The sequence below is a fragment of the Pecten maximus genome, chromosome 11, assembly GCF_902652985.1.
Source record: "Pecten maximus chromosome 11, xPecMax1.1, whole genome shotgun sequence".
Lineage (NCBI taxonomy): Eukaryota > Metazoa > Mollusca > Bivalvia > Pectinida > Pectinidae > Pecten > Pecten maximus.
Genome location: NC_047025.1, coordinates 18,691,783 through 18,718,950, shown reverse-complemented (window position 1 = coordinate 18,718,950; position 27,168 = coordinate 18,691,783). Strand labels below are relative to the sequence as shown.

The following is a 27,168-nucleotide window of genomic DNA, read 5'->3' as shown; positions in this document are numbered from 1 at the left end:
CAACTGCCTACTGCCAAGGACACAGTCTTGTCATAACTACCTCTTGTCCAGGTCACAACTGCCTACTGCCAAGGACAGTCTTGTCATAACTTCCTCTTGTCCAGGTCACAACTGCCTACTGCCAAGGACACAGTCTTGTCATAACTACCTCTTGTCCAGGTCACAACTGCCTACTGCCAAGGACACAGTCTTGTCATAACTACCTCTTGTCCAGGTCACAACTGCCTACTGCCAAGGACACAGTCTTGTCATAGCTACCTCTTGTCCAGGTCACAACTGCCTACTGCCAAGGACACAGTCTCGTGTCAAGATGACATTGCCTACTGTCAAGGACAGTCTTGTGACAACTCCCTTGTGTCAAGGTCACAACTGCTTACAGTCAAGGACAACTTGCAACAATTTCCTTTTGTCAAGGTCACAACTGCTTACAGTCAAGGCGACAGCCTTGTGACAACTCATACAGTCAAGGAAACAGTCTTGCGACAATTTCCTTGTGTCAAGGGGACAATTGCCTACAGTCAAGGATACAGCCTTGTGATAACTCTATCTTGTTCTGGTTACAACTTTGTGACAACTGCTTTCTGTAATCTACATTAGTCATATTCCCAGTATATTGGGACCATTTCAAGGAGACACATTGTAAGGCTAGTAAATAAAAACAACAAAATTATATTAAATTTAATAAATTATTAACATTTTATTGATACACAATAATAATAATGTTATAGGAGAATGTAGCTCAAAAAATCATACATTTCTAAGCTTCGTCAACCTTTTTCGTTCCATATTAAAAATGCATTAACTAAAAAAACAACAGAGATTTTTCCTCCAGCTGTTTGGTTATTTTAGTCTTCAACTACTTGAAAATAAATAATTAAAGATTTTCCAAGTAACTCAGTGCAAAATTTTTTAGATTTGAAAAGCCAAAAAATTTGTTTGCGATGACATTTATAAAAAATATGATTCCATTCCAACATTGTGGTGTATAGTATTTCATCCCAGTGTGCTTTACTTCTGTGGTAGATGTCGGTAGTTTCATCTCTATATTTGCGGCATCACTTTGGCACACATAGAATGTCGACATACGGTAATACACAATATCAGACATACCATTACTTATAGAGGATATATCAGATAGATTTTGGGGGAAAATCTACCCGAGGGATTGGATCAAAACTGCAGTATTTCCAAGATTCTGAGCCAAAATTCTACACCGAAGGCTAAAATTTTCCCATCCTCAATAACTAAATCATGATAAGACTGTTTTTCTCCCACCTGTAAACAGGGAATCTAGTAAAACTGACATTTCCATCCTAAAGATAAACCTAGTAGATTGGTACAATGACCAAATATTGTATTGGAGAACTAATGGGTCTCAAGGGGCTCTTTTGTGGGATTGAGTTATATTTCCTACATGACACATGTTTCTCACATTCATCAAAGGTTGATCTTTTCGTTGCTAGGGGTAAGATAACTCTATCTCACACAAGCACTATGACATCATTATGAACTGTCAACGTGACATCACTGTATTGTTTCTGTAATGTCATACAATTGTGAACGACATATCCCCTTCTCAATAATGAGATTTTTGGATTTTGGCAAAGATTTAATGTTTATTCTAAATAAAATTTGTAAATAAGCAAGAAAAATAATCAAATATTGGTCTGTTCTATGATTTTGGCTGGCCAGCACTCAGAAAGTCTCATGCTGACCAGCTAAATTCATTCACTCAGGATGAGATATCCCTGTCCACCTAACAGATCTTTATCACTTATAAGATTCTATTAATCATAACATACACAGATGTGAGAGAACAATAGTAATTACCACACTACTGTTATACTGGATAACCTGGAAAAAATATCCAACAACATTTTGATACAATGGTTTATACCGTTTGTAATTATGAAATGAACACCATCTGACAAATGCAGCTTACCGATACATTTCTGGGAAATCTAAAAAAAACAAGAGGCTGGAATGTCCCAATCACATAAACCTCAATAGTCCAGGCATGCAAAGTAGTTCAAGGACATGAAAGCTATCTCTACACGTCTAAGACCACCAACATTTTTATGCAGCACCATGTCATAAAATAATGATATGTTGAAATAAAAATTTCATAAAACATTTTAATTTCTCAGCAAAAAAAAAGTTTGAATTTTTGGGGTTAACACACAATTACGCAAGCATGTACTTATTTGTAATCTTAATTGAGTTTTCAAATATGAATTCCCGAACTTACACTTTAGACCCCTATAAGTAGTACCTCCTCTCTATGGCCAAGTACTGTTGCGCATCACAAAATAACAAGGAATGTGGAATTCTTTATCCACAGATTTTGTTTATAATATTCCACAAAAATTCACATTCATATCAAGCAATCTTCTTCATTCAACATACCCACTTTTCATACCAAATATTACTATACAATGCTCAATAGTTTGATCTGACAAATTCTAGCACACTTATACACAGTATTCATACTTATTCTTCCTACGAGTATTTTCATAATTATTTGATTGGCATTATGGATTTCAGAGATTTCTTTTTCTTATCTGATCAATTTAAACAAAGGAACATATTAATAGAAATCCATATACCCCCACCAAAAACAGATATTTACCAAACTGTACACTTTTATTTGGATCAGAAAGTACGCTGTGTAAATGGAAGAAATACTATTTCTCTTTTGCCATTTTTCACTACAAATAACGGTTATTTGCAACACCTCAATATTGACAAAACTATTATTATCGTCAAATAGGTCACAGTGATTATTACTTCCTCAGAGAATGTTTTAGTAGAACTAGGATACAGATGGCAGGAAGTGCAAACTGTTCCTGCTTTGTAGTATTGGTGGGGGTTTAATTATAAACATCAGAGTATACTGATCATAATACAATACAATACAAGAATTGCATTGTATTGTATTGTATTGTATTATACTGATCATATTACCACAACAACATCAATTATCACAAGCTCATATCACATACTGAACTTAGGAATTCTCAGTTAGGCAGTTAGCACAATAAAACTTGTGTAGCACAATATACTTGAAACTGATTCAGAAAAACCCTCCTACATCATCGCGTTATTCTGGAGGGGCCTAGGAGTTATCTCAGGGTATTAACTCACATCTCAATCTGGTCCCTAGAGTGTGTAATGGAATTTATCTAAATCCTAATTAAAACCTAATTCTTTTACAACCCAAGTGTTCAATTTTATAATACATGAACTTGTCATCCAAGGAAATATTTGAATGTTCCTTAGTATGAAAATTCAAAGCTATATAAAATCAATTATCCGGAAAAAAACCAGAACATTCAAAATAACATTTAAAAATTACATTGCAGTTACACACAAGAAAGACATCAGTTCTCTTTCTGAATCAACAGCCACTTTTTCAGCAGAACAACAAATAACCTATTGGTTTACTGGTCGTCAAGGAAATAAGTCCGCCACTTCCTCTAAATTAATTCCATCTTCCTCTTGTGTTGTGGTGACTTCATGACCTGAGTCCTGGTTGACATCCCCATCTGTACTAATGCTGACAGTGGCGCCAGCTGGTGGCACAATACTCAATGCTTTAGGTAAGTTCATGGAGTGAACCATATCCATATGATGAGCACGTTTGATGTGAGTTTTGAGATTTCCCTTTTGTGTGAATGCTAGTTCACAGTAGGAACACTTGTGTGGTTTTTCTCCACTATGGCGCTTCAAGTGGATCTGAAGTGCATTTTTCTGGTTAAAAGCTTTGTGGCAAATCCCACATATGAAAGGTCTCTCACCTGTAATGACACAATGAAATGAGGTAAAAAAAACTAGGAAATCAAAATAAACATTTTATCAAGATAAAAATAAATAATTAATGCATATTTTTAATAATGGACTGTTAAATACTTAGAAAATTATTTATTAACAGCCAAAGAGGCACATAACCTCATAGATCTGAATAAAAGGCATGAGCTTGTACTGTTTTACCATCTTATAATGATTAATCAAAGAAAAACCCTTCTTACACCTGTCAGGTGTGTAGGACTTTTACACCTGTCGGGTGTGTAGGACTTTTACACCTGTCAGATGTGTAGGACTTTTACACCTGTCAGGTGTGTAGGACTTTTACACCTGTCAGATGTGTAGGACTTTTACACCTGTCAGATGTGTAGGACTTTTACACCTGTCAGGTGTGTAGGACTTTTACACCTGTCAGGTGTGTAGGACTTTTACACCTGTCAGATGTGTAGGACTTTTACACCTGTCAGATGTGTAGGATTTTTACACCTGTCAGGTGTGTAGGACTTTTACACCTGTCAGGTGTGTAGGACTTTTACACCTGTCAGATGTGTAGGACTTTTACACCTGTCAGGTGTGTAGGACTTTTACACCTGTCAGATGTGTAGGACTTTTACACCTGTCAGGTGTGTAGGACTTTTACACCTGTCAGATGTGTAGGACTTTTACACCTGTCAGATGTGTAGGACTTTTACACCTGTCAGATGTGTAGGACTTTTACACCTGTCGGGTGTGTAGGACTTTTACACCTGTCAGATGTGTAGGACTTTTACACCTGTCAGATGTGTAGGACTTTTACACCTGTCAGATGTGTAGGACTTTCACTTTTTCATGTGATACTGAGGTACCAAAAGGAGATGAAGCTTTGTCTGTTAAAACACATCCCGGTCACTTACCTGTGTGGATGCGTTTATGCCTCGCCAGCTGACTAGGTTTCTGGAATGATTTCTCACATGTATCACAATGATGAGGAGCAAACTTATTTCTCTTTGGTGATGCGTAAGGGTCATGTATTACCATGTGTTCCCGCAAGTGACTGGCTCGCTTATAACTCTTATTACAAACCTGTTAACAAGCGAATAATTACTGTCACATCTATAACACATAGTCAGGGTTCAACATGAATATGGCAAAATATGTCATTTCAAAATAAACAAAATATGACTTGAAGCTGTCAATTCTGAAAGCCACAATACTTAGTAGCAAATTGAACCCTACATTTCTGACCTACTTTATTTGGCTCTTAATTCACTGATTTTCATAATCTATTTTATTATCATATCCAGAATTTTCAACCAAATAACGAAGAATGTGTGCAAAGTACCAGTCATAATTTGCCAATTTACAGCTGAAAACAGGCTGTTTCTCAAAAAAAAACAAAAAAAACTTTAAGTAGAAACATGACTTACAGTACATGTATGCTGACGCCCTGCCCCACCAGCCACATCACTCAGACTTATGTTAGCTGATTCACTACCATGGGTCAGACCATCCTCTTCTTCCTCATCCTCCTCAATGTCAGGAAGGTTGGGATTATCTTCATCTACTGATCCTACAATTCCAACGGCATCGCCAATGTCATCTTCCTCCTCATCAATATCCTCCTCCTCATCTAGTTCGTCCTCAGCTTCTTCATTGACAATGTTCGTGTCGTCTACCTCTGGTAATACTTGTAAGTCTCCTTGTGTGACGGTAATCTGCACAAAGAAAATTACAATGTACATTTTATACATTACCAACAACATTCACTTTCAAATGTTTCAATCAATCAAGACAGGCAGAAAATTATACCTGATTAATTAGCACTTAACAAACTTAAATGTAATTCTTGAATTTTAAATCTAAATTCTACATTGACTTTGGATTTGACCCTAATCTTTCCTTTACTGAAAAATTCTGAGTAACTCCATTGCCCAGATTCAGCAGGATAAACCTCTATTACAAGTCCAGTTATCCTAGTCAAACAGCACTTTTCAAAACCCGGAGAAACTGGGGACACAGTTCAGCCATACCTGTTGGTCATTGGCCAAAGTTCCATCAGCTGTGACAACAAAGGAATTTGGCGCGCCGTCCTGCATGGTGACCTGGCCTTGTACAAGCCCTGCAGCCTGAAGGCCCTGTATGTTTTGTATTCCCTGCAAGCCCTGTATGTTGGCCAGGTGCTGCTGGTTTTCTATATGGGGCACTGTTATTGTAGACATGGGCTGTATGATAACATTTGGATTGATCTGTTCCTGGACTGTTACCGGCTGTACATTCTGTATCTGGATGTTCTGTACGTTCTGTACCAGGTTTGGATCAGCAGCTTGTAGTGCACTCTGGGTGATGATATTAGGATTAATGGTAATGTTAACGTTGCCCTGGTTCTGTAGCTGTTGTATGAGGCTAGTGTCAATCTGTACAGTCTGAGAGAAGATGTTGGGGTCGAGCCCTGTAATCTGAATTCCTTGTCCCAGATTGCCTGTAAACTGAAGCTGTATTCCTTCGAGACCTTGTAACACATTTGCAGCCAGCGCACTTTCATTTAGCTGACCCATATTGTCCTGTACGGTCAGTGACACCGGTAACACATTCTGGGCCTGTAGCATTGATTGGTCAATATTGATCACCTGACCAACATTAGGTTGACTAGTCACAACAATATTCTGTACATCGGATCCGTTAAGTAAGTTGATCTGTTGTTGTTGATTATCAACGTCAGGAACAACCTGGGTGATGGCCTTCCTTCGCTTAGGCTGGTCTGGATTGTGAGTCAACACATGACTTTTACGATGACCAGACGTGCGGAAGCGCTGGTCGCAGTGTGAACACTTGAAAGGTTTAGCTCCTGTGTGTAGACGCATGTGAACCTTAAGACTGCCTTTTGTAGAAAACATGGATGCACACACATGACATTTAAACCGCTTGTCATCTGAAATCAAACAAAAAACTTTCCTAGTGTTGTTTCTAATTTCATTTATATTATGACATGAGAGTAAAACAATTAATTTTTCTGTCACTGCATCACATTAAATTATCTGGGTTAGTCATTAACCTTTTTGACAATATGAACAGAACGGATTTCCTTTGATTTGCTTTCCAAAATTCCCTTTACATTGTTAACGTTATGCCCAATATTGACTAGGGGTTTAGGTTTTTACATGGCTGTCATAACATTTACTGGTATAAGATATTTTCCTGTAACCCTGTGCATACACTTACTAGCATTATGAGTTTTCATGTGACTGTCAAGTGTAGACTTGACGGTGAACCCACGGGAGCAGATTTCACAACTGTACGGTTTTTCCCCTGTGTGTATCCTCACGTGTCGTACTAAATCACTCGGCTTCTTGAAACTTTTTTGACAGTATGAACATTGGTGAGCATGCTTCGGTCCTTTTTCTAATGTTTCTTCTCGAATCTCCTGGATGGAAAAAACAAATCATGACAATTGCTTTTAAGCACTCTATATTTTCAGACAGGATACATGTACATACACACACCATTGACCCCTTCCCTGCAACTCTTCTCCTACAAAGTAATGTTAATTAACCTGCAGACAAAAAAAATTCTAGATGGTCAAGGAAATGTCTTCCAATGAAATCAATTTCTCTACAAATAGCCTACCAACCTTTGGTTCGCTGACACGGGTTTTTTCTGTCGCCGATTCCAGTAAGATTTTTTCTGAAACGGTGAGATCTTCCTCTTCTGCAGTCCGCGACAACTCCTCTGTCTGTTCATCTGTAACATGAACCACAGACTTTGCCCTCCGTGGCAGTATGGTATGATCCTCTTCATTACCTATAAAGGCAAACATAAATATAGTTAGATGTGTATACAATGACTTCAGAGATAACAAATTATCTTCTTTATACAATGAAGTATTTTTTATCGAAAAATTTTCAATACAACCCAAAAGTTTGAACAAAGATCAAATATCCACTGGCCTTGTGAAGATCACAACACCTATTCATAATATCTTTTTCAAATAATTAAAATTTCATTTGAATTTGAAAAACTGAATGTGCTGTTTCAACATGCATACACCACATCCAGTTAGTTTTCCTGCCTTACCTTCCCTATGGAGTCGCATGTGTCGTTTACACATGGAGGAAGTCCTGAAGGTTTCCTGGCAGTATGGACACTTAAATGGACGCTGGCTTACATGGATGTTCATGTGGCGTGTGAGTGAACCATTGGTAGTGAACATGGCCTGGCACACATGACAACGGAACTCCTTCATGCCTTGGTGGGTCTTCAAATGTGATTTTAGGACTCCAGCTGACACAAATGTTCGATTACAGGTCAGACACTTAAAAGGCTTCTCACCTGTCAAAAAAAGAGATCACAAATGTAGTTAAAAAGCCATTCCCTAAAGCTCAGATTTTTTCACAATGAATAGAACTTCAGGTTGTTTTTATTTAAAAAAAAGAATTTCAGAGCAGTCACCTGCCAAAAACCCAGATTATGAACTCCTGTTAAGCTTGTCCATTACAAGAAACAAGTAGAAACAGATAGTACAGCCTCTAGAATTGCTGGGATTATTTTAACATATATTACTGCTACGATTCATTCCAAGTAAAAACAACTTTTTGGGTTCACAAGGAATGTTTATTTTTAGGTAATGTGTGCCCTCCCACTCTAAAACATGAAAACATTGCTTGTCGCTGCTGTATCTACATCCAACATATTGGATAATGTTGAACATTGGCAAAGGGAAGTAATTCAGAATCTATTTTGGAAACATATGGTCAATTAGCTTTTTTATTAATTTTTCTAGCATGGGAAATTTGATATTGTTTTAAGAGGGACTCATGTGACCTATTTCAGCCAATCAACATTAGTGAAACATATCATTTTATAATAATTGCTCATATTTCCCAATCTCTGAAAGAAAGCGTTATTTTCATAAGATCATAACCACATTACAGTATAATTATAAAAAAGTTTCAAGAAAGTTCACAAAGGACTTATAAAAAGGCAGTTCTTCCTTAATGTTGATACCATATATATTGAAACCAGAACACAGACAGATCAGCAAGAGTTCCGTCATGTGACCACCCAAATGACCCTGACCTTTGAACTAGCTACCTTGGTCTTTGGTCAGTTGACTTGTTTAACACTGAATGACATTCATAATGTTATAGCAAAATGTTCATCAGTGAAAAGATACAAAATCTGATCATGACCCTTAACCTTTCAACCCAGTGACCATGACCTCGGACCTGGACATTTGGTCAGTTGACTTATTGCTTGATAACAACCAATTTTGATTTTTAATGTTGGATGCAGGCGGGTCTGAAAAACAAGACATTAATTTTTAAGGCCAGATCAGCCGGGAACTAACTTTGTGGATGGGTGGGTGATGGGTGGACCGAGAGTGATTACTATAGGGCAACCGTATCTCGGACACAGGGCCGTAATGATGGGCTGAACAAGAACACACCAATACCATCTCCCTTCTGATGTATAACATACCTGTGTGGGAGCGAATGTGTTGTTTAAGGTGACTGGATTTCTTGAAGGACTTGTCACAAAAGTCACACTTGTACACACGCTTAATGTCATCCAAAGGTATCAGAGCATAATGCTGGTCAGTCCCAGACACTGCCTGTTCCTGCTCAGTGGGGTCAGCTTCCTGTGCCTCTGGAATCTGGCCATCACTGTAAAAACAAAGTCAACTTAACTGTAAACTAGATGGTGTTATATATAAATGTTCCTATTATATTTCTTCTACACAAAGTTAGATTAAGAATAGTATTTCGTTGGATTCTATTTTTGTCTTTTGACACGACCGTCAACATGTTTGACGTCTACTGAAAGCATGAGTGACATTGTTTACTTTGTTAGAATGTTCTGAATGAAAGAAGAGGGAAGATTAGGTGTAAGGGAGGTCACATCCCGAAAAACTTGACTGATTACTGAACATATGAGTGACGGTCACTTACTTTGTGGGGAGAATGTTCTGCATGGAGGTACTGGGAAGACTAGAAGTAAGAGAAGTCACAGACTGGTTGTATCCCGTGTAGGGATTATTTATGTCCAGGTTGTTCTGAAGCTGCTGAGTCTGAAATCAAAACATACAATATCAGTCTACATTGAAATATTAAATTAGTTACTGGTTGACTTCCTACATGACTCTGTGATCACAGTAGGTTTCATCTCAATGAATACAGTCAGTGTTGTCGGTATATAGAGAGATATCGTATGAAGATCCTCATAAAGATATCAGATGAAAAGACTAACTTTTCAAATCAATGAAGCTGTTCTCACCTGAAGACCAAACTGGGACTGATTGTAAGCGTTGAGCTGGTTATTCAGTTGATTGAAGTTCTGCTGACCAGGTCCTAATAAACTTTGGCTGAAAGTCTGTTGCTGACCAAAAATCTACAACATAAAACATATTTATAGCACAAAAATACCTAGTGATAAGAAGGGAAGATACTATTTACCGTTATAAAATCAATCAAATTCTACATTAGGTTTTCTTTGTAGTTTGAAATGCTGTATAAAAACTTCCACAACCTGTTCTGTTTGAATCTCTACAGGTTAGATAGTGTTACAGAATTAAAGGTCATGTTTTTCATTTCCTAGTCAGTCATAGAACATAACAAAAAGCAGTTGACCACTCAAAACAAATATTTGCAACAAATACAACCCTCAATGTTTCATGATAAATTGATGAAGGCTAAGAAGTGCTACCTGTTGGTTGAGAGTCTGCTGTAGCTGTTGATCGAGGCTGGCAGTGTTCAGGGCATCCTGTATGTTAGGCTGAGAAAGGATTGCCTGCTGACCGATTTCCTGCTGTGCCATAGACGTAGCAGTCAATTCCTGGTGGTTCAGGTTCATCTCCGCAGTCTGAGTTTCGGTCATCATTTCCGAGTCCGTGTTTTCTGGACTGTCATCTGCCAGGTGGTCTGTACCACCAGAGTTACCTCCCTGTTGTATAGTAGCCTGTATAGCCAGCTCATGTCTAACATAAAAACAAGACAAGTTAATGACTATTAACACATAGGATCATGTTAGACCACAATGTTGAGCTCTGATGTCTTTTATCAACTGAACTATGGTCAAGGGATTGCACACCTTAGTGAATTGTCCAGCTTTGTAAAGCCTAATAGTAAGCAGTTTTGTGAAAAACGGGTACTGGAAAAATATTCTTTGTGTACAATAACCCAAACTACCATGGTAACATAAATTTGACAACATGTTTTTAAGTGATATATGAAATATAAATACCTGTGTGTTTTCATGTGTTTTTTACAGTTAACAGATGTCTTGAAGGTCTTTTGGCAGTAGGGACACATAAATGGGCGGACCTCGCTGTGGGTTGACATGTGGCGCTTCAGACTGCCGTTAGTGGTGAAGTTACTATCACACAGGGGACACTTATAGGCTTTCACACCTGTGTGAGTACGAATGTGAGCCTTGAGGACCCCACTCGAGACAAACGACCTCATACACTGTACACATTTGTAAGGCTTCTCACCTGGAAAAAACACAGCCATTAAAATTATTTGTTTTTTATCAGAAAAATAATAATGCCTTCTATTTTGATATCAGACAGATTCCCCATAAAAGATACATACTTCTTTATTTAGTCCAATGAATTCACATGGAATTGTCTATCCATCAAATCTGATAGTTTAAAACTTTTAACTGTTCAGGCTTCTTTGTGTCAAGCACACAAGAAGTTTCTGCTGGACCTTCCAAATTTTAGGAAGACATTTTTATCTAGAAAAGTATCTTCAAGTATCTGTTATTAAATTATATTAAGCAACAATTTTAATTGAATATAATTAAATATAAAACATTTAATAGGTTCCAACGTATCAATATCATACATATATATATATACATAATATAAACAAAATTATCCATCTGGTATTACAAGAATTGAAGTTCATGACCTTTGTTGATCACTTTTGTTCTATTTATTAAATTGCTAACTGGTTGCACATGTTTCCAAACATACAGTTAAGTCTAAATTCAGTTTTGCTTATGTGACTCAACATTTAAATGCGAGTGTGAAACAGAAATACAAATTTTTCCAATGGGTTCAATTTTTACAAGGTATATATCATTTGCCAAACTGAATTTTAACATTGGGCATAAAATCATCAATCTGATTTGCAGGATGTGTAAGCCAAGTTTGTTTATTGTATAACAAACAGATTTTCCAACAACTTTCAAGTTAAAAAATAATGAAATACATAAATACCTATAATACATAACTGAGTTAATATATATCAAAGCATATTTTAGCGAGTGATCCTCACAATTTTCTGCATCTAGGTCCGACAGGTCCAATGGTTTTCAAAATGTCTGCCTGTTTGAACCTTAGGCAACGATTGGTGATCTAGTTACAGACGGTTATAGTTTATAATTACCTGTGTGAGACTCAAGATGCTGTTCGAAGCTTCACATTCCAGTTACAAAGGGCTATAAGTATATGATAATTACCGGAGTGATACTCAAGATGCTGTTTGGAGCTTCATATTCCAGTTACAGAATGCTATATGTATATGATAATTACCTGTGTGAGACCTGAGATGCTGTTTGAGATGACTAGACTTTTTAAAACCTCGTTGACAGAAGCCACACTTGTAGGGTCTGTCCACACTGCCAGCCTCACCAAGGTATGTGGTGATGATGTTGTTCCTAGGTGGCTGCTGAATCAGACCTGAAGAAAAAACCATATTACAGGATAAAGGGATTACATCGTACTACGTACAGTATTACAGGATAAAGGGATTACATCGTACTACGTACAATATTACAGGATAAAGGGATTACATCGTACTACGTACAGTATTACAGGATAAAGGGATTACATCGTACTATGTACAATATTACAGGATAAAGGGATTACATCGTACTACGTACAGTATTACAGGATAAAGGGATTACATCGTACTACGTACAATATTACAGGACAAAGGGATTACATCGTACTACGTACAATATTACAGGACAAAGGGATTACATCGTACTACGTACAATATTACAGGACAAAGGGATTACATCGTACTATGTACAATATTACAGGATAAAGGGATTACATCGTACTACGTACAGTATTACAGGATAAAGGGATTACATCGTACTACGTACAATATTACAGGATAAAGGGATTACATCGTACTACGTACAATATTATAGGATAAAGGGATTACATCGTACTACGTACAATATTACAGGATAAAGGGATTACATCGTACTACGTACAATATTATAGGATAAACGGATTACATCGTACTACGTACAATATTATAGGATAAAGGGATTACATCGTACTACGTACAATATTACATGATAAAGGGATTACATCGTACTACGTACAATATTACAGGATAAAGGGATTACATCGTACTACGTACAATATTACAGGATAAAGGGATTACATCGTACTATGTACAGTATTACAGGATAAAGGGATTACATCGTACCACGTACAGTATTACAGGTCAGGATAAAGGGATTACATCGTACTATGTACAGTATTACAGGATAAAGGGATTACATCGTACTATGTACAGTATTACAGGACAAAGGGGTTACATCGTACTACGTACAGTATTATAGGATAAAGGGATTACATCGTACTATGTACAGTATTACAGGATAAAGGGATTACATCGTACTACGTACAGTATTACAGGATAAAGGGATTACATCGTACCACATACAGTATTACAGGACAAAGGGGTTACATCGTACTACGTACAGTATTATAGGATAAAGGGATTACATCGTACTACGTACAGTATTACAGGATAAAGGGATTACATCGTACTACGTACAATATTACAGGACAAAGGGATTACATCGTACTATGTACAGTATTACAGGATAAAGGGATTACATCGTACTATGTATAATATTACAGGGTAAAGGGATTACATCGTACTACGTACAATATTATAGGATAAAGGGATTACATCGTACTATGTACAGTATTACAGGATAAAGGGATTACATCGTACTATGTACAATATTACAGGATAAAGGGATTACATCGTACCACGTACAATATTACAGGATAAAGGGATTACATCATACCACGTACAATATTACAGGGTAAAGGGATTACATCGTACTACGTACAATATTACAGGATAAAGGGATTACATCGTACTACGTACAGTATTACAGGATAAAGGGATTACATCGTACTACGTACAGTATTACAGGATAAAGGGATTACATCGTACTACGTACAATATTACAGGATAAAGGGATTACATCGTACAAAGTACAATATTACAGGATAAAGGGATTACATCGTACTACGTACAATATTACAGGTCAGGATAAAGGGATTACATCGTACTACGTACAATATTACAGGATAAAGGGATTACATCGTACTACGTACAATATTACAGGACAAAGGGATTACATCGTACTATGTACAGTATTACAGGATAAAGGGATTACATCGTACTACGTACAATATTACAGGATAAAGGGATTACATCGTACTACGTACAGTATTATAGGATAAAGGGATTACATCGTACTACGTACAGTATTACAGGATAAAGGGATTACATCGTACTATGTACAATATTACAGGATAAAGGGATTACATCGTACCACATACAGTATTACAGGACAAAGGGGTTACATCGTACTATGTACAGTATTACAGGACAAAGGGATTACATCGTACTACGTACAATATTACAGGATAAAGGGATTACATCGTACCACATACAGTATTACAGGACAAAGGGGTTACATCGTACTATGTACAGTATTACAGGATAAAGGGATTACATCGTACCACGTACAATATTACAGGATAAAGGGATTACATCGTACTACGTACAATATTACAGGATAAAGGGATTACATCGTACTACGTACAATATTATGGATAATACAGTAAAATAGTAATTTGATCAAAAACTGTTTATACACATTATAAATAAATAATCCATTATATAACACAAAGAGTTCCAATTTGTACAAAAACAGGTTCTTCTTTACAGTAATAACCCGGTATACAAAAATTCAGCGAACCCCCGACCATATCGCCATAGTTTACATCTCTTGTCTGATGTGATAATAAGAGCACCTAGTGTTGAGGCATCAATCATGCATGTATAATCCACCTATAGGTAAAATTCCCCGAGTCAGTAACAACTACCCACCTCGATAATGTCTACATGTTTTGGTGTTGTCTTTACATTTTGTACGTCATTTTTGTTACCGAGATACGTCGAAGAAAATCATGGATTAACACATCAGTAACAGTAAATCTGAGAATATTATGCAGTCTATAATCCACAATATTCCCACGGGGATAACCATTTATCGATATTTATTTATTCAAACACCACTGGAGTATTCCTGTAAAACAATAAACTGTACAAAGACAGAAAGTACCTTTTGATCTGCATGATCTGTCCTGCAAAACATTTTGATCAATGTGGAACTCTCTAGTGTTCTATTTATAGACACAGATGAATCATCATCTTTCTTTCATGTTATCATTATTTGCCATACCTGTGCTCTGCTCCCGGAACATGTTACAAAACCATATTTTACAAATACAATTTATGATTGTAATTTGAATTCATTGTCATTAAAAGATACAAAGAACATAATTCAACGATATACATGTAAATGCAGCACTTGTTTTAGATAAACATATACGCTCATTTTAGGTCTAAGTGCACATGTGTATGTCATACTGAACCCGTTACATTGACTGTATATAAATAGGACATACACAATATTACCTGTATCTGTTATAAGTATAGGTTCTTGCATGGGTATATCAGGCAGTGAGAGATCAGACTTGGCTGTTCGTCTAAATGTCCGTCGAGGTCGCTTGATCCCATCATCTTTGGAATGTGAGGCTATGTGACTCTTCCTGTGAGCAGTGGTGCGGAATTTCTTGTCACAATGAGGGCAGTCAAATGGTTTGGCTCCTGTAAAACGTGATAAGTTTGTTGTACCATAAAAAACCTATGTTTGGTTAATTGAAATTGTTTTTTCATGTTTTTCATGTTTTAAAGGATTAAGATTTCAAATATTTCCCTGATATGCTAACTTCACTGCCCCTAGAGGGACACACTTTCCATTTACAGATTAATACACCACTGCCTCAACACTGCTCAAGACTTCTATGAAGTCAAAATTGCTGATGTTTGCCTGACTTGAATTTATTTTTAAAGAAAAATTCCGTTAGTGACAAATGAATGTTTGGCAATACAAATACTTGGGCTTTTGGGCTGTGTTAAATATTTTTGTCATAGAACAACAGGAAACATTTGTGGTTGTTCTATGATGAATTTATCGAATGAAAAAAAAATGTCCTAAGATAAATCAGATTAAGAACTGAAACCATTCTACCTGTATGCATCCTCAGATGGACTTTGAGGCTGCCTTGAGTGGAAAAGAGTTTGTCACACACATGGCATTTAAAGTCCTTTACACCGGAGTGAGTTTTGATGTGAGCAGTAAGGGTACTCTTGACAGCGAAGGCTCGGAAACACTGTGTACACTTGTAAGGTTTCTCATGGGTGTGGATTCTGATGTGGCGCACAAGGTCACTCGGCTTCTTAAACTCTTTGGTACAGTAGGTACACTGATGCCACCGGACGCCATTGATCTGTCAAGTAAGATAATAACAGGTATTAGTTATAAACATTCTGATAATTTTTCTCAAAAGAGACAGAATAAAATGATTAATGTCAGAACACTAAAGTATGATTTGATATAACAACAACTTCCAAAACTCTTGGATATAAACCAAATATAAGTGTCTATCATGGGTTGAGCAGACTATGTAAGACGTAGAATGGGTTCCAGTACATTATTTCCTCCTATACCTTTCTGATGATGTGTTTTTTAATGGAGCCTGTCGCTGTGTCCTGGACATTCATGGTGGTGACAGTCTGTATGATGGGTGCCGGGGTAGAATTGGCTATAGACATTGATGCTGGAGCTACAGCCGTTAATACATGTGATGCTGCAGCGGTCGACTCGACAGCTACCTCAGCACCACTAGGTAGACCACTGTTTTCCAATGCTTGTTGTAGGATGTCTGAACTCTGGTAACATTTCAAGTCATAAGATTCGGTTAAAAAATATATAAGAATTGGAAAAAAAGAAGAGATATAATACACACTTAATCTTTAAATTTATATATGTACAACTCAAAACTGACAGATTTGTTCAATGTCTTTAATCAATATAAAAATTTTGATTCGTTATTCAATCTTTTTTTTTACAATTCAGTTTTTCTAATTTCAACTCCTAGCAATATTGTATAAGAGTGCAGAATATCAGTTACACAATATGTTGGAAAAATAATACCAAGATTATGAGTGTGTTATGTTTGTTATGACTGACCTGTGGATTGTCGGGATCATCGTCTGTAACTGACCCATCACCTGTCTGATGGTTGGTCGAGACAGAAGTTTCTATGGTTTGCTCAGACAGACCCAATAGCTGGTTGATGACATTCTCATCAACTGTCCGATGGCCGCTGTCTTTCAAACTGCCAATCTCAACTTGGGTAGGTGGCTCCTTCAACAAAAGTACTCAACTGATGAAGGACTCAAGTATTTATTTCAGACTTATAATTGTGAATGAAAAATACAAGAGACTCAAAAACCTTAATTAACTAGGAAACTTTAAAATGAAATAGCAAAGTATGACCCATGTATTACATCAGAACAAACAGATCTTTACTTACTCCGCCATCTGTATGAGCACGACTGATATGAGCGTTCAGACTCCCTAGCTTTTTGAACACACAGCTACACTCGTCACACTGAAATGCTGGCTTATCTTCCTGGTCCCTTGGTAGTGTATGAACTCGCTGAATCATATATAAAATGGTATCATCCCCTTTTCTAAGCAAGAAGACTAATGATTAACTAGAAATCTTTATTATGTGAAATCCACAGGTTCACCTTACAACAGAAATTAGTACTTATGACCCAATATAGTTTAATGTAAGTACATGTACTGAGTATAGTAACAAATCCTTATATTTCAAAGGAAACCTTTTCACTTAAAATAGCCATTACATTTTCCACCTGCAAGATTTTCAGGAATAAAGTCTAGCCAACATGTTAAGTTTAATGTAGATCAAGGCCAGTAATCATTATTTAACAATTACTCTGGTACAACTGTTTTGAACATCATCAAATACCTTGATATGAGCCCTGAGGTTTCCCTTTTGAGCAAATGTTGATGGGCAGAAATCACACATGTGAGGTCGATCTCCTGTGTGTTTGGTCATGTGGATACGGAGAGCTCCCTTCTGGTTAAAAGCCTTGCTACACAGGCTACATTTGTAAGGACGCTCCCCTGTAATTAAAACACAAATATCATTAAAAAGTGAACAAAACATCACTTCTATCTGTGTGTACACTAGTTTCTACCTGTGTATGAACTGGTTTCTATCTGTGTAGTACACTAGTTTCTTTGTGTGATACACTGGTTTCTACCCGAGTGTACACTAGTTTCTATCCGAGTGTACACTAGTTTCTACCCGTGTGGTACACTAGTTTCTTTGTGTGATGCACTAGTTTCTACCTGTGTGGTACACTAGTTTCTTTGTGTGATACACTAGTTTCTACCCGAGTGTACACTAGTTTCTACCTGTGTGTATACTAGTTTCTTTGTGTGATACACTGGTTTCTACATGTGTGTACACTAGTTTCTACCCGAGTGTACACTAGTTTCTACCTGTGTGGTACACTAGTTTCTACCTGTGTGGTACACTAGTTTCTACCTGTGTGGTACGCTAGTTTCTACCTGTGTGGTACACTAGTTTCTACCCGAGTGTACACTAGTTTCTACCTGTGTGGTACACTAGTTTCTTTGTGTGATACACTGGTTTCTACCTGTGTGATACACTATTTTCTACCGGTGTGGTACACTAGTTTCTACCTGTGTGGTACACTAGTTTCTACCTGTGTGTACACTAGTTTCTACCTGTGTGTACACTAGTTTCTACCTGTGTGGTACACTAGTTTCTACCTGAGTGGTACACTATTTTCTACCTGTGTGTACACTAGTTTCTACCTGTGTGTACACTAGTTTCTACCTGTGTGGTACACTAGTTTCTACCTGTGTGGTACACTAGTTTCTACCTGTGTGGTGTGCTAGTTTCTACCTGTGTGGATGCGGTTATGTCGTTCTAGCTGGCTGGGTTTCTGGAAGGTCTTCCCGCAATGTTGGCACTTGTAGTGGAATGTGGACCGATCTATGTTCCTTTTGTAGGCTCGGTGAGCAAGTGATGATCTATTAATAGGAATAACACTCTATCACATATTAATAGAAAAACTCTTTTACAGAGCAATGACCCAGTACTCATTTCACATTCTTCAGCTATCTAGAATTTTTGTTGATTACCCTGGCAATTGACCATGGCTATATGCCCTTGGTACTCACTTGATCTTGTAGTGCTGTTTCATGTGCTCCCGGAGGAAGGCAGGTTTGTTGAATTCCTGGGTACATTGTCGACATGGGTATGTCTTGATTCCCTCCTGTTCCTGTCGATGTTCTGCCAGGTGTTTGTCTAACTGACTCTACAAAATCCAAAGTCACATTATCTAATTAAATCTTAAATATAATTTCAATGAACAAATTCTACAATAAACATTTTACAAGAATACAAATATTATTTAAAACAATTGATATTTTTGCAAATTTCACAATTGAATACTTTGTATTGCAGTTTAAATATTAAATAACCATTAAGTGTTAATTATATCAAAGTATTGCTGGTCTGATACAAGTTTGCAAAATCTCTTCATGACAATACACTGAATTTGTCCCCAAATGAGATTTATTACATCATTACATACATACCTATACACTGTACCCATCCCCTCATTACACTTATCCCTCAGGTACATACCTGTACAGTGAATTTGTCCCCTCATTATACTTATTCCTCAGGTGCATACCTGTACAATGAATGTGTCCCCTCATTACACTTATTCCTCAGGTATATACCTGTACAATGAATTTGTCCCCTCATTACACTTATCCCTCAGGTACATACCTGTACAATGAATTTGTCCCCTCATTATACTTATTCCTCAGGTACATACCTGTACAATGAATTTGTCCCCTCATTACACTTATTCCTCAGGTACATACCTGTACACTGAATTTGTCCCCTCATTACACTTATCCCTCAGGTACATACCTGTACACTGAATTTGTCCCCTCATTACACTTATTCCTCAGGTACATACCTGTACACTGAATTTGTCCCCTCATTACACTTATTCCTCAGGTACATACCTGTACACTGAATTTGTCCCCTCATTACACTTATCCCTCAGGTACATACCTGTACAGTGAATTTGTCCCTCATTACACTTATCCCTCAGGTACATACCTGTACACTGAATTTGTCCCCTCATTACACTTATTCCTCAGAGGTACATACCTGTACACTGAATTTGTCCCCTCATTACACTTATCCCTCAGGTACATACCTGTACACTGAATTTGTCCCCTCATTACACTTATTCCTCAGGTACATACCTGTACAGTGAATTTGTCCCCTCATTACACTTATCCCTCAGGTACATACCTGTACACTGAATCTGTCCCCTCATTACATTTATCCCTCAGGTACATACCTGAACACTGAATTTGTCCCCTCATTACACTTATTCCTCAGGTACATACCTGTACACTGAATTCGTCCCCACATTCAGTACACATGAGATTTTCTTCCTTTTCATGTAACATGATGTGTGCTTTGAGACTGGCAATACGTGAGAACTTCTTGCCACACTCGGGACATACTGGGTCACCACTCTGAACGTGGGTAGCCTCATGAAGAATCAGATTGTCCTCAACATTGAATGAAGCAGTACAGTGGGCACAGGCAAATGGCTTGTCCTCATCATGTAGTTTTTGATGGCGTTGATACTGGTTCCACTTAGGAAATACTTTCTCACATGTATCACACTTGAAAGGACCCTGTGTATCACAAAATTGTAACTCCATATTACTTAAGGGAATTCACCAATATTCAATCGGATATTTCTAAAGCATTTTTGGGGGGTATCATACCAGGCAGATGATATTAACTGGAATTACACATGGATGTCTACAGGACAACACTAAAGTATATGTGACAATGGAAAATTTGAAGGTGTGTCAAGGGTTTATAATTCCATAATCATCTATTATGGACCTTTGGTGAACACCATATTGACAGAATCAAGTCATTATTTATATTAGATATGAAACTTGTTTCTAAAAGGGTGGAATTGCATTGTATTTATCTTCATACAAGGAAATTTACATCCGTGCATTTTAACATCACAATGATCATGACGTCATGCACCCAATATTGACTCTGTGATTCTAATCAAAGTACTGGAAGTACTGTAAACGAACATTATTGTTTAATGCAAAATCAGTAATCTTCTAAGTTTTAAGTTGATAAATTTACTGATATCGGTTTAGGAATTAATTGCAAATAATTTGAAATGTTTGCAGCTGTTCTGATTTGATTGTACACATGCATGTTTCTGTAAGGTCCTAATTGAAATTGGAAGTTTGTTGATCTATCTTGGATCGATGAAAATAAAATATGTCTTCTTTCTTTCAGGAAGGCATCATCAGTTATAATACAGCCAGGACTCTGTGACCTTATTGATGCCAACTTCTAATATGCACTAAATTTAGGCTAGTTACATCGTTAGTTTGGCATACATAGTTGTATTTCAACTTAATATGATGAAACACACATAAAGAATTACTGAAAACCAAAACCAGAGCTGCTAATCAAGGCCCGAATTAAGAATGTATCCTATTGAAACTGTATTCAAGCATTTATGGTACTTCAAAACAAAAAAAAACTGACTCCTTTTGTTCAGGAATCATTTGATGTTAATAAATCTGTATATGAGAAGATAAACTTCTGGTATAATTACAGTATTGTTAACAATGTGATAAAGAAGAACAACCAGATAAAGACTATCTTCATCGAAAAATTCAGCAAACAGGAAAAGAAAACTTCAAGATTCATTTTCAACTTCAAACCTGATCACAAAGATTACAGTCCATTCGATGGGACGACACATTCCCTATTTATTGTCCTTTTCCAATGTTGATCATCCAATCATACTGAACCACACAATTCAGCAATGTAATTGCACAAATCACACCTTTATGTGGAGAGAACATTTTTGGGGGTGTTATAATATTCCATAACTGTATGCAAATTGTGAAGCATTCCATATCTATAACTATATATATAGTACGTGTATATATTTACACATATCAAAATTGGAATGGCACAGGAGATTTGCAAGTTTAATTATCAGTCATGGGAGGTTTATGTAAAATGTTATATTTACCGGGGTAATTAGTAATTTTGAGAATATATTTATGAAGCTCTATTCTGTACATTCTACCAGTGCTTAGAGAATGGACACAATTATATGTTCTCCAATGTCAAAATTAATCATATGTAAAATATTAGGGGTTTATTCGCCATTCTAGGCCTGATTGCCGTCATAGTAAAATTACCAAAATGGACTTGAAATCAATATTTTTAAGAGAACTTCAACTCATAAAACTACAAATAACAATTAACGGCTGAATATCAAATTAAGTGAATATCACAAGTATTTTTGCATTTGTTTTTAGATAATCCGGATTTCCGTTTTCCGGCTTAAAAAAAAACGAGAAGTATTTTAATTGCCGTTATAGTTGAATTACCAAAATGGACCTGAAATCAGTATTTTAAAAAAAAGAATGATCTATGACTTGAATATTTCATAAAAATAATTTTATACATCGTTTATTCACTTCATTCAGATCTTCAGACACCGCATAATTTGTGAAGTCATATATAGAAATATATGAACCATTTTTGTTATTGATTTATAGTTCACACAAGTAAGCACTAGATGTAAGCAGTACGTATATGTACCGCTATCTACCGGCATGACTGAGTACAGTAGACTACACTCGCTTTGTGGATATTGACAGTATAACATATATTTACATACTAATTCAATTTTAGAATTATAACTGAAATCTTGTAACAGCATGGCACAAATAGTCATCTGAACATATGTTGTATATTGAAAAATTATTTAGGTAAATATAAACTCATTTGCTTGACTTCAATTTTCAATTTATCAATTCATTGATTACTGTGTTTGAAGTATGGTGTAGCGAGAATTTCAAGTCTTGATCATGACTTGATGAACGTTCTAAATTAACAAATTATCAAAATGAATTTGTTTGAAAAATAACACAAGTTCCACAGCAATATTATATAGAGAATCGATCACACTATTTCAGAAGTTATAAAACTACAAATAACAATTAATGGCTGAATATCAAATTAAGTGAATATCACAAGTCTTTTTGCATTTGTTTTTAGATAATCCGGATTTCCGTTTTCCGTCTTTGAAAAAAAAATATGTAGGCGTATTGCATAGTAAACGTAGCCATACATGTAAAAACGTTAAAATATCGATTTGGGTCCACTAGTACTATCGGCCATTTCGGTAATTCAACTCCAACGACAATCGGGCCGCCATTCGCAAATGAAAAATTAATTTAAAATTCGTTAACCTCTAATATTTTACATATGATACAATTAGGCATTGAAAAACATATATGTGGGTCAATTCTCTGAAAATAATGCAAATTTATATTATAATTAAGCCCCATTTTTCTTCGTTTCGGTATTTCCAAGTCTGCTTCACCTGTGGTCCGTTTCAGTAAATATTCTCGACTTTGCCGAAATAAAAACAAGCTATATAATTGTTCATTTTAAACATGACAACTGCCGACCACACGTATCTAAAAATGTTATTGTTGATATCATCTGAATATTGCCGTAGTTATCTGTCACTTCGATTGTAAACCCATTGCCAAAGTCATGGAAGAATCGACCAATCAAATTGGTTTAACGTTTGATTTCCGTAATCTTGCAGTTACCTCCCTTACAACAGTAAATACGTTCCAAGTATCGCCTACAACAACCAATCCCGTGCACATGGCAACAAGATATTATCATTTGCATTTGATTTATTGGTCGTTTTCGTCAAAGGAAAATGGAATATGGAAATCGATGACAATGTTAACGCTAAGACCAGTCACCCTGACCACAAATGCCACCTAGTATCTACCTTTCTCGCAAACATGTACAGTAACCTATAGTATGATACAATGTATGGTCTCGTACCTATAGTATGATACAATGTATCGTCTCGTATGCCGTTATTGATATATTTTTTTCTCTAAATTATAGAAATACTCATCTAGTTGATAATGATGTAACATTCTAGAATATATATATTACACATTTAAGTAAATCGCGGACATATTTGCAGACCTATGCTATAATGTCAGCCGTTTTGGAATGACCACGGAAGAGCAAAACTTTCTAAACATCCGGAGACGAATGCGCCTGCGCAATATTTGTTTACATAAATATATTGACCTGGAGTTATTCGCAAAGTTCAGGTTCATTTAGTCTTCACATTTCGCTAGCGTTATGTATTTCTCAAATGGTATGCATCTTGAAAACATCTACTGAATACATTTCAACATTTTCGGTAAAACTACTACATAAAACGAAGATGTTTTTGCCAGTAAATTATTTGAAGCGTAAGGCAATGGGGGCAGCCATATTTCATTGAAACAGACAGTAGATGGCGTATTGGTGAATGTGGCTACCAAATATGGTCATATTTCTCAGTCCAGTTCTTGATGGCAATAACCGAACATTAATGTTCGTTTAAAAATAGAAACATCAAGTTAATATCTCAAACAATTAAAGGTATCAGTGATTAGCTACCTTGCCTACAGGTGGTTTGACACTGTCCTTTTTCGGGTGGAGAGGTTCAGACTGGGGGAGGGCCAGAATGTGCTGAGTTGGGATCTGTTCGTACACCACATGTTCCACCATATTCTGGGCATCAATATTCTGCTGGGGGTCAATGTTCTCCTGCTGTGGATCAATAATATGCTGTTCCACAAAGGCCACCATTTCTCCAGTCTCTGCCACCTGAGCCATCTGTGCCACAGTGGCATGAGTGATGTACTGGGCATAATCTGCAATAAATAAACTTGTATGAAATATCTCATAGTCAACTTTTCTTATAACTGATATTGGTTACATTATATTGACGAACCATTGAATATTTGGTAAGAAATCCTGGAACCTAAACGATTCGCTTTTTTCTTCAGGTAGATTGAATATGCTCCATGTATATATATAACATAGTAACACAATTGACGAAGGAAGACAACTTTATGACTCGTGCCCTGACCGGGCCTCTATCTCACGATATACGGCACCCAATATCCTAGCCAGAAATACCATCAGCCTATGTACCGCTGTGCCACATCGGCGATCTTAAAAAAGAATGTTTCAATGGCGCAGTGATCGTCGGCCCGATATTCTGACATGATCAGGAAGTTGTCTATTAAATGATATGAATACATGGATCACAATGTAACATGCAACATAACCTGTGTCCACTACATATTACATGGTCCATAGTTTCTATAACTTGTGTTTACATGCACATTTTGGATGTTGACAGATGTGTGCCTGTAATATACTCACCAAGCCCTGAACCATCAGTGACCACCAGACTTCCAGCCACATTTTCCAGATCAGCAGCACTGCACAAGCTTATTGTAACAATATTATCCTGATCTGTAATAAATATTTATACATTAGGATTTCAAACAATGCCCATTATGAGGTCAAATATTACATAAAGAGTTATTAGTGTGTACATGTAGTTTTAAATATAATAGGGCCGTGTTACACAAGTTGGTAAAGCATAGGACAGTGCAAGTTCAGTTGCGGATCCAAGGGGCGTGTATCTATATAATTATACAATCCCTACCTGGGGTTTATATATATATCTTCAGAAGCTCAGACATCCTGAACCATCCAGTACTGTTAAGTTTACTGTTGTGTTTAAAGAGTAGACGTCTGTGGCAAGAAAACTTTAATCAGAAATGCTCCAGATATCATAGCATGTGCATCGCGCGCAATATATCCCATATATATATGTTGTTCAGTGAGGTGGCCACCAGTTACTTAAGTATTTACTTAGTTATATCATCCTCAACTACAGCTGGGCAGATGACAAATGTACCCGAATACTTCAATATGACAATCATAATTAAAAAATTCACTTGATGCAAGAAGATATGAGGGGCTGTAATGATTATGCAGAATAATCATGAATGCTAATTGAAATACACATTATTCTGGTGTGACATGACTATGTGATGTTGCATTATATAAATTCACAGCACACTAGTGAAGTCCACCTTAAATCTATTGATTTTTGGGTAAGTTTTTTCTTTGCATGTGAATATTATGTTAATTATTACTGAATCAATGGCACACCTATTTCATCTTATAAGGGGCATGTTGAAACCTCGAGACTATTAATTACAATGTACTTGGGTGTCATTTTACCTAAGCAACCACGAGGGCAGCAAACACGAAAGAAAACAATTTCAGATGAAAATTAATGGCCGACACTTCATGAAGCTTTATATCCCTACATATGCTGACATTTGAATTCGATTTACTAGGACCCAGGCCAACCCTAGTCTACAGCATATAAAAATTCCATCATCCACTTGGGAAGTATGGTACGTACTTCAACAATGTGTTAAAAAAAATGTTCAGATTGCTTCGGACAGTTACAGTACTCTAGCAAGACTCTGTTGTTTTCGTTAAAACGTCAGGCTTGCAGCTGATCATGTTGTCAGTTGTGCTAATCGGAAGAAGCCAACATTTTTGTTGATGTCAATGTTTTGGCATCTTTGCCTATAGTAAGGCCTATTTCACCTTAGCCATATCCACCGAAAATCATAGGGTTTGATTTGGATTAGTTTATGAACATGTGAAAAAATACAAACGTAATATCAATCGAGCCTCTGTCAGAGGTAATGTATTTCCAAAACATTCAACAGAATGTCCTTATTCAATGGTCTGCTTCGCGAGTAATTTAAGGCCCGGTCGTGGAAGTGTATGACCTAAGTATCTAGACTGTGAAAATCGCCCAAATATATTTCTACGCGTCCTGGAGTAGGAATACCATCATTTTTCACCATCAGGTTCAAGTCGTGAATGAAATCGAGCGTATTATTGCGCATACACTACTGTGTATGTTAGTGACGCGGACGAACTACCGAGAAACTAGCACGCTTCAAATTCTGGCTATGGACACTTTTTTGACTACATAAACAGATAGTTGGATTCCTAGTGACATCATTTAATAAACGGAACTTACCTGTGACATTTTCTATTTGTATTTGTCCCGCTTGATGTCCGTCGAGGGACATATTTTTGGTAAATTTTTAACCAATATGGCGGTGATCTGTTCC

The 27,168-nt window shown here is 36.7% G+C and overlaps 1 protein-coding gene across 3 annotated transcripts; it reads right to left on the bottom strand.

Annotated features, from left to right (window-relative positions):
* Positions 1-672: 672 nt before the first annotated feature.
* LOC117337366 (zinc finger protein 236-like) lies at positions 673-27,168 on the bottom strand. Of its 3 annotated transcripts, none has more exons than XM_033898329.1 (25): positions 27,075-27,168; positions 25,379-25,471; positions 24,605-24,861; positions 20,458-20,754; positions 19,204-19,340; positions 18,926-19,053; positions 17,957-18,114; positions 17,495-17,620; positions 17,149-17,325; positions 16,626-16,847; positions 16,147-16,405; positions 15,531-15,722; positions 12,317-12,463; positions 11,020-11,269; positions 10,483-10,753; positions 10,054-10,167; positions 9,729-9,847; positions 9,259-9,443; positions 7,855-8,109; positions 7,412-7,581; positions 7,003-7,204; positions 5,814-6,712; positions 5,211-5,498; positions 4,698-4,866; positions 673-3,797 (listed from the first exon to the last, which is right to left on the bottom strand). In XM_033898329.1, exons 1-25 carry the CDS (start codon positions 27,124-27,126, stop codon positions 3,451-3,453), a joined length of 5,514 nt encoding a protein of 1,837 aa, XP_033754220.1. In that variant the 5' UTR covers positions 27,127-27,168; the 3' UTR covers positions 673-3,450. The 3 variants fall into 3 exon arrangements, with proteins under 3 accessions (XP_033754220.1, XP_033754221.1, XP_033754222.1); XM_033898330.1 differs by lacking the exon at positions 27,075-27,168 and adding an exon at positions 26,701-26,884; XM_033898331.1 differs by lacking the exons at positions 18,926-19,053; positions 20,458-20,754; positions 24,605-24,861; positions 25,379-25,471; positions 27,075-27,168 and having other exon boundaries at positions 19,204-19,297.

Coding starts and splice junctions, on each gene's coding strand:
- LOC117337366 (XM_033898329.1), bottom strand. CDS start 27,126: ATGTCCCTCGACGGACATCAAGCGGGACAAATACAAATAGAAAATGTC. Junction 12,464..15,530: donor TATACTTATAACAGATACAG/GTAATATTGTGT, acceptor TTTTTTCTTCAG/GTCTGATTCAGCAGCCACCT. Junction 4,867..5,210: donor GGCGTCAGCATACATGTACT/GTAAGTCATGTT, acceptor GCTTGTTAACAG/GTTTGTAATAAGAGTTATAA.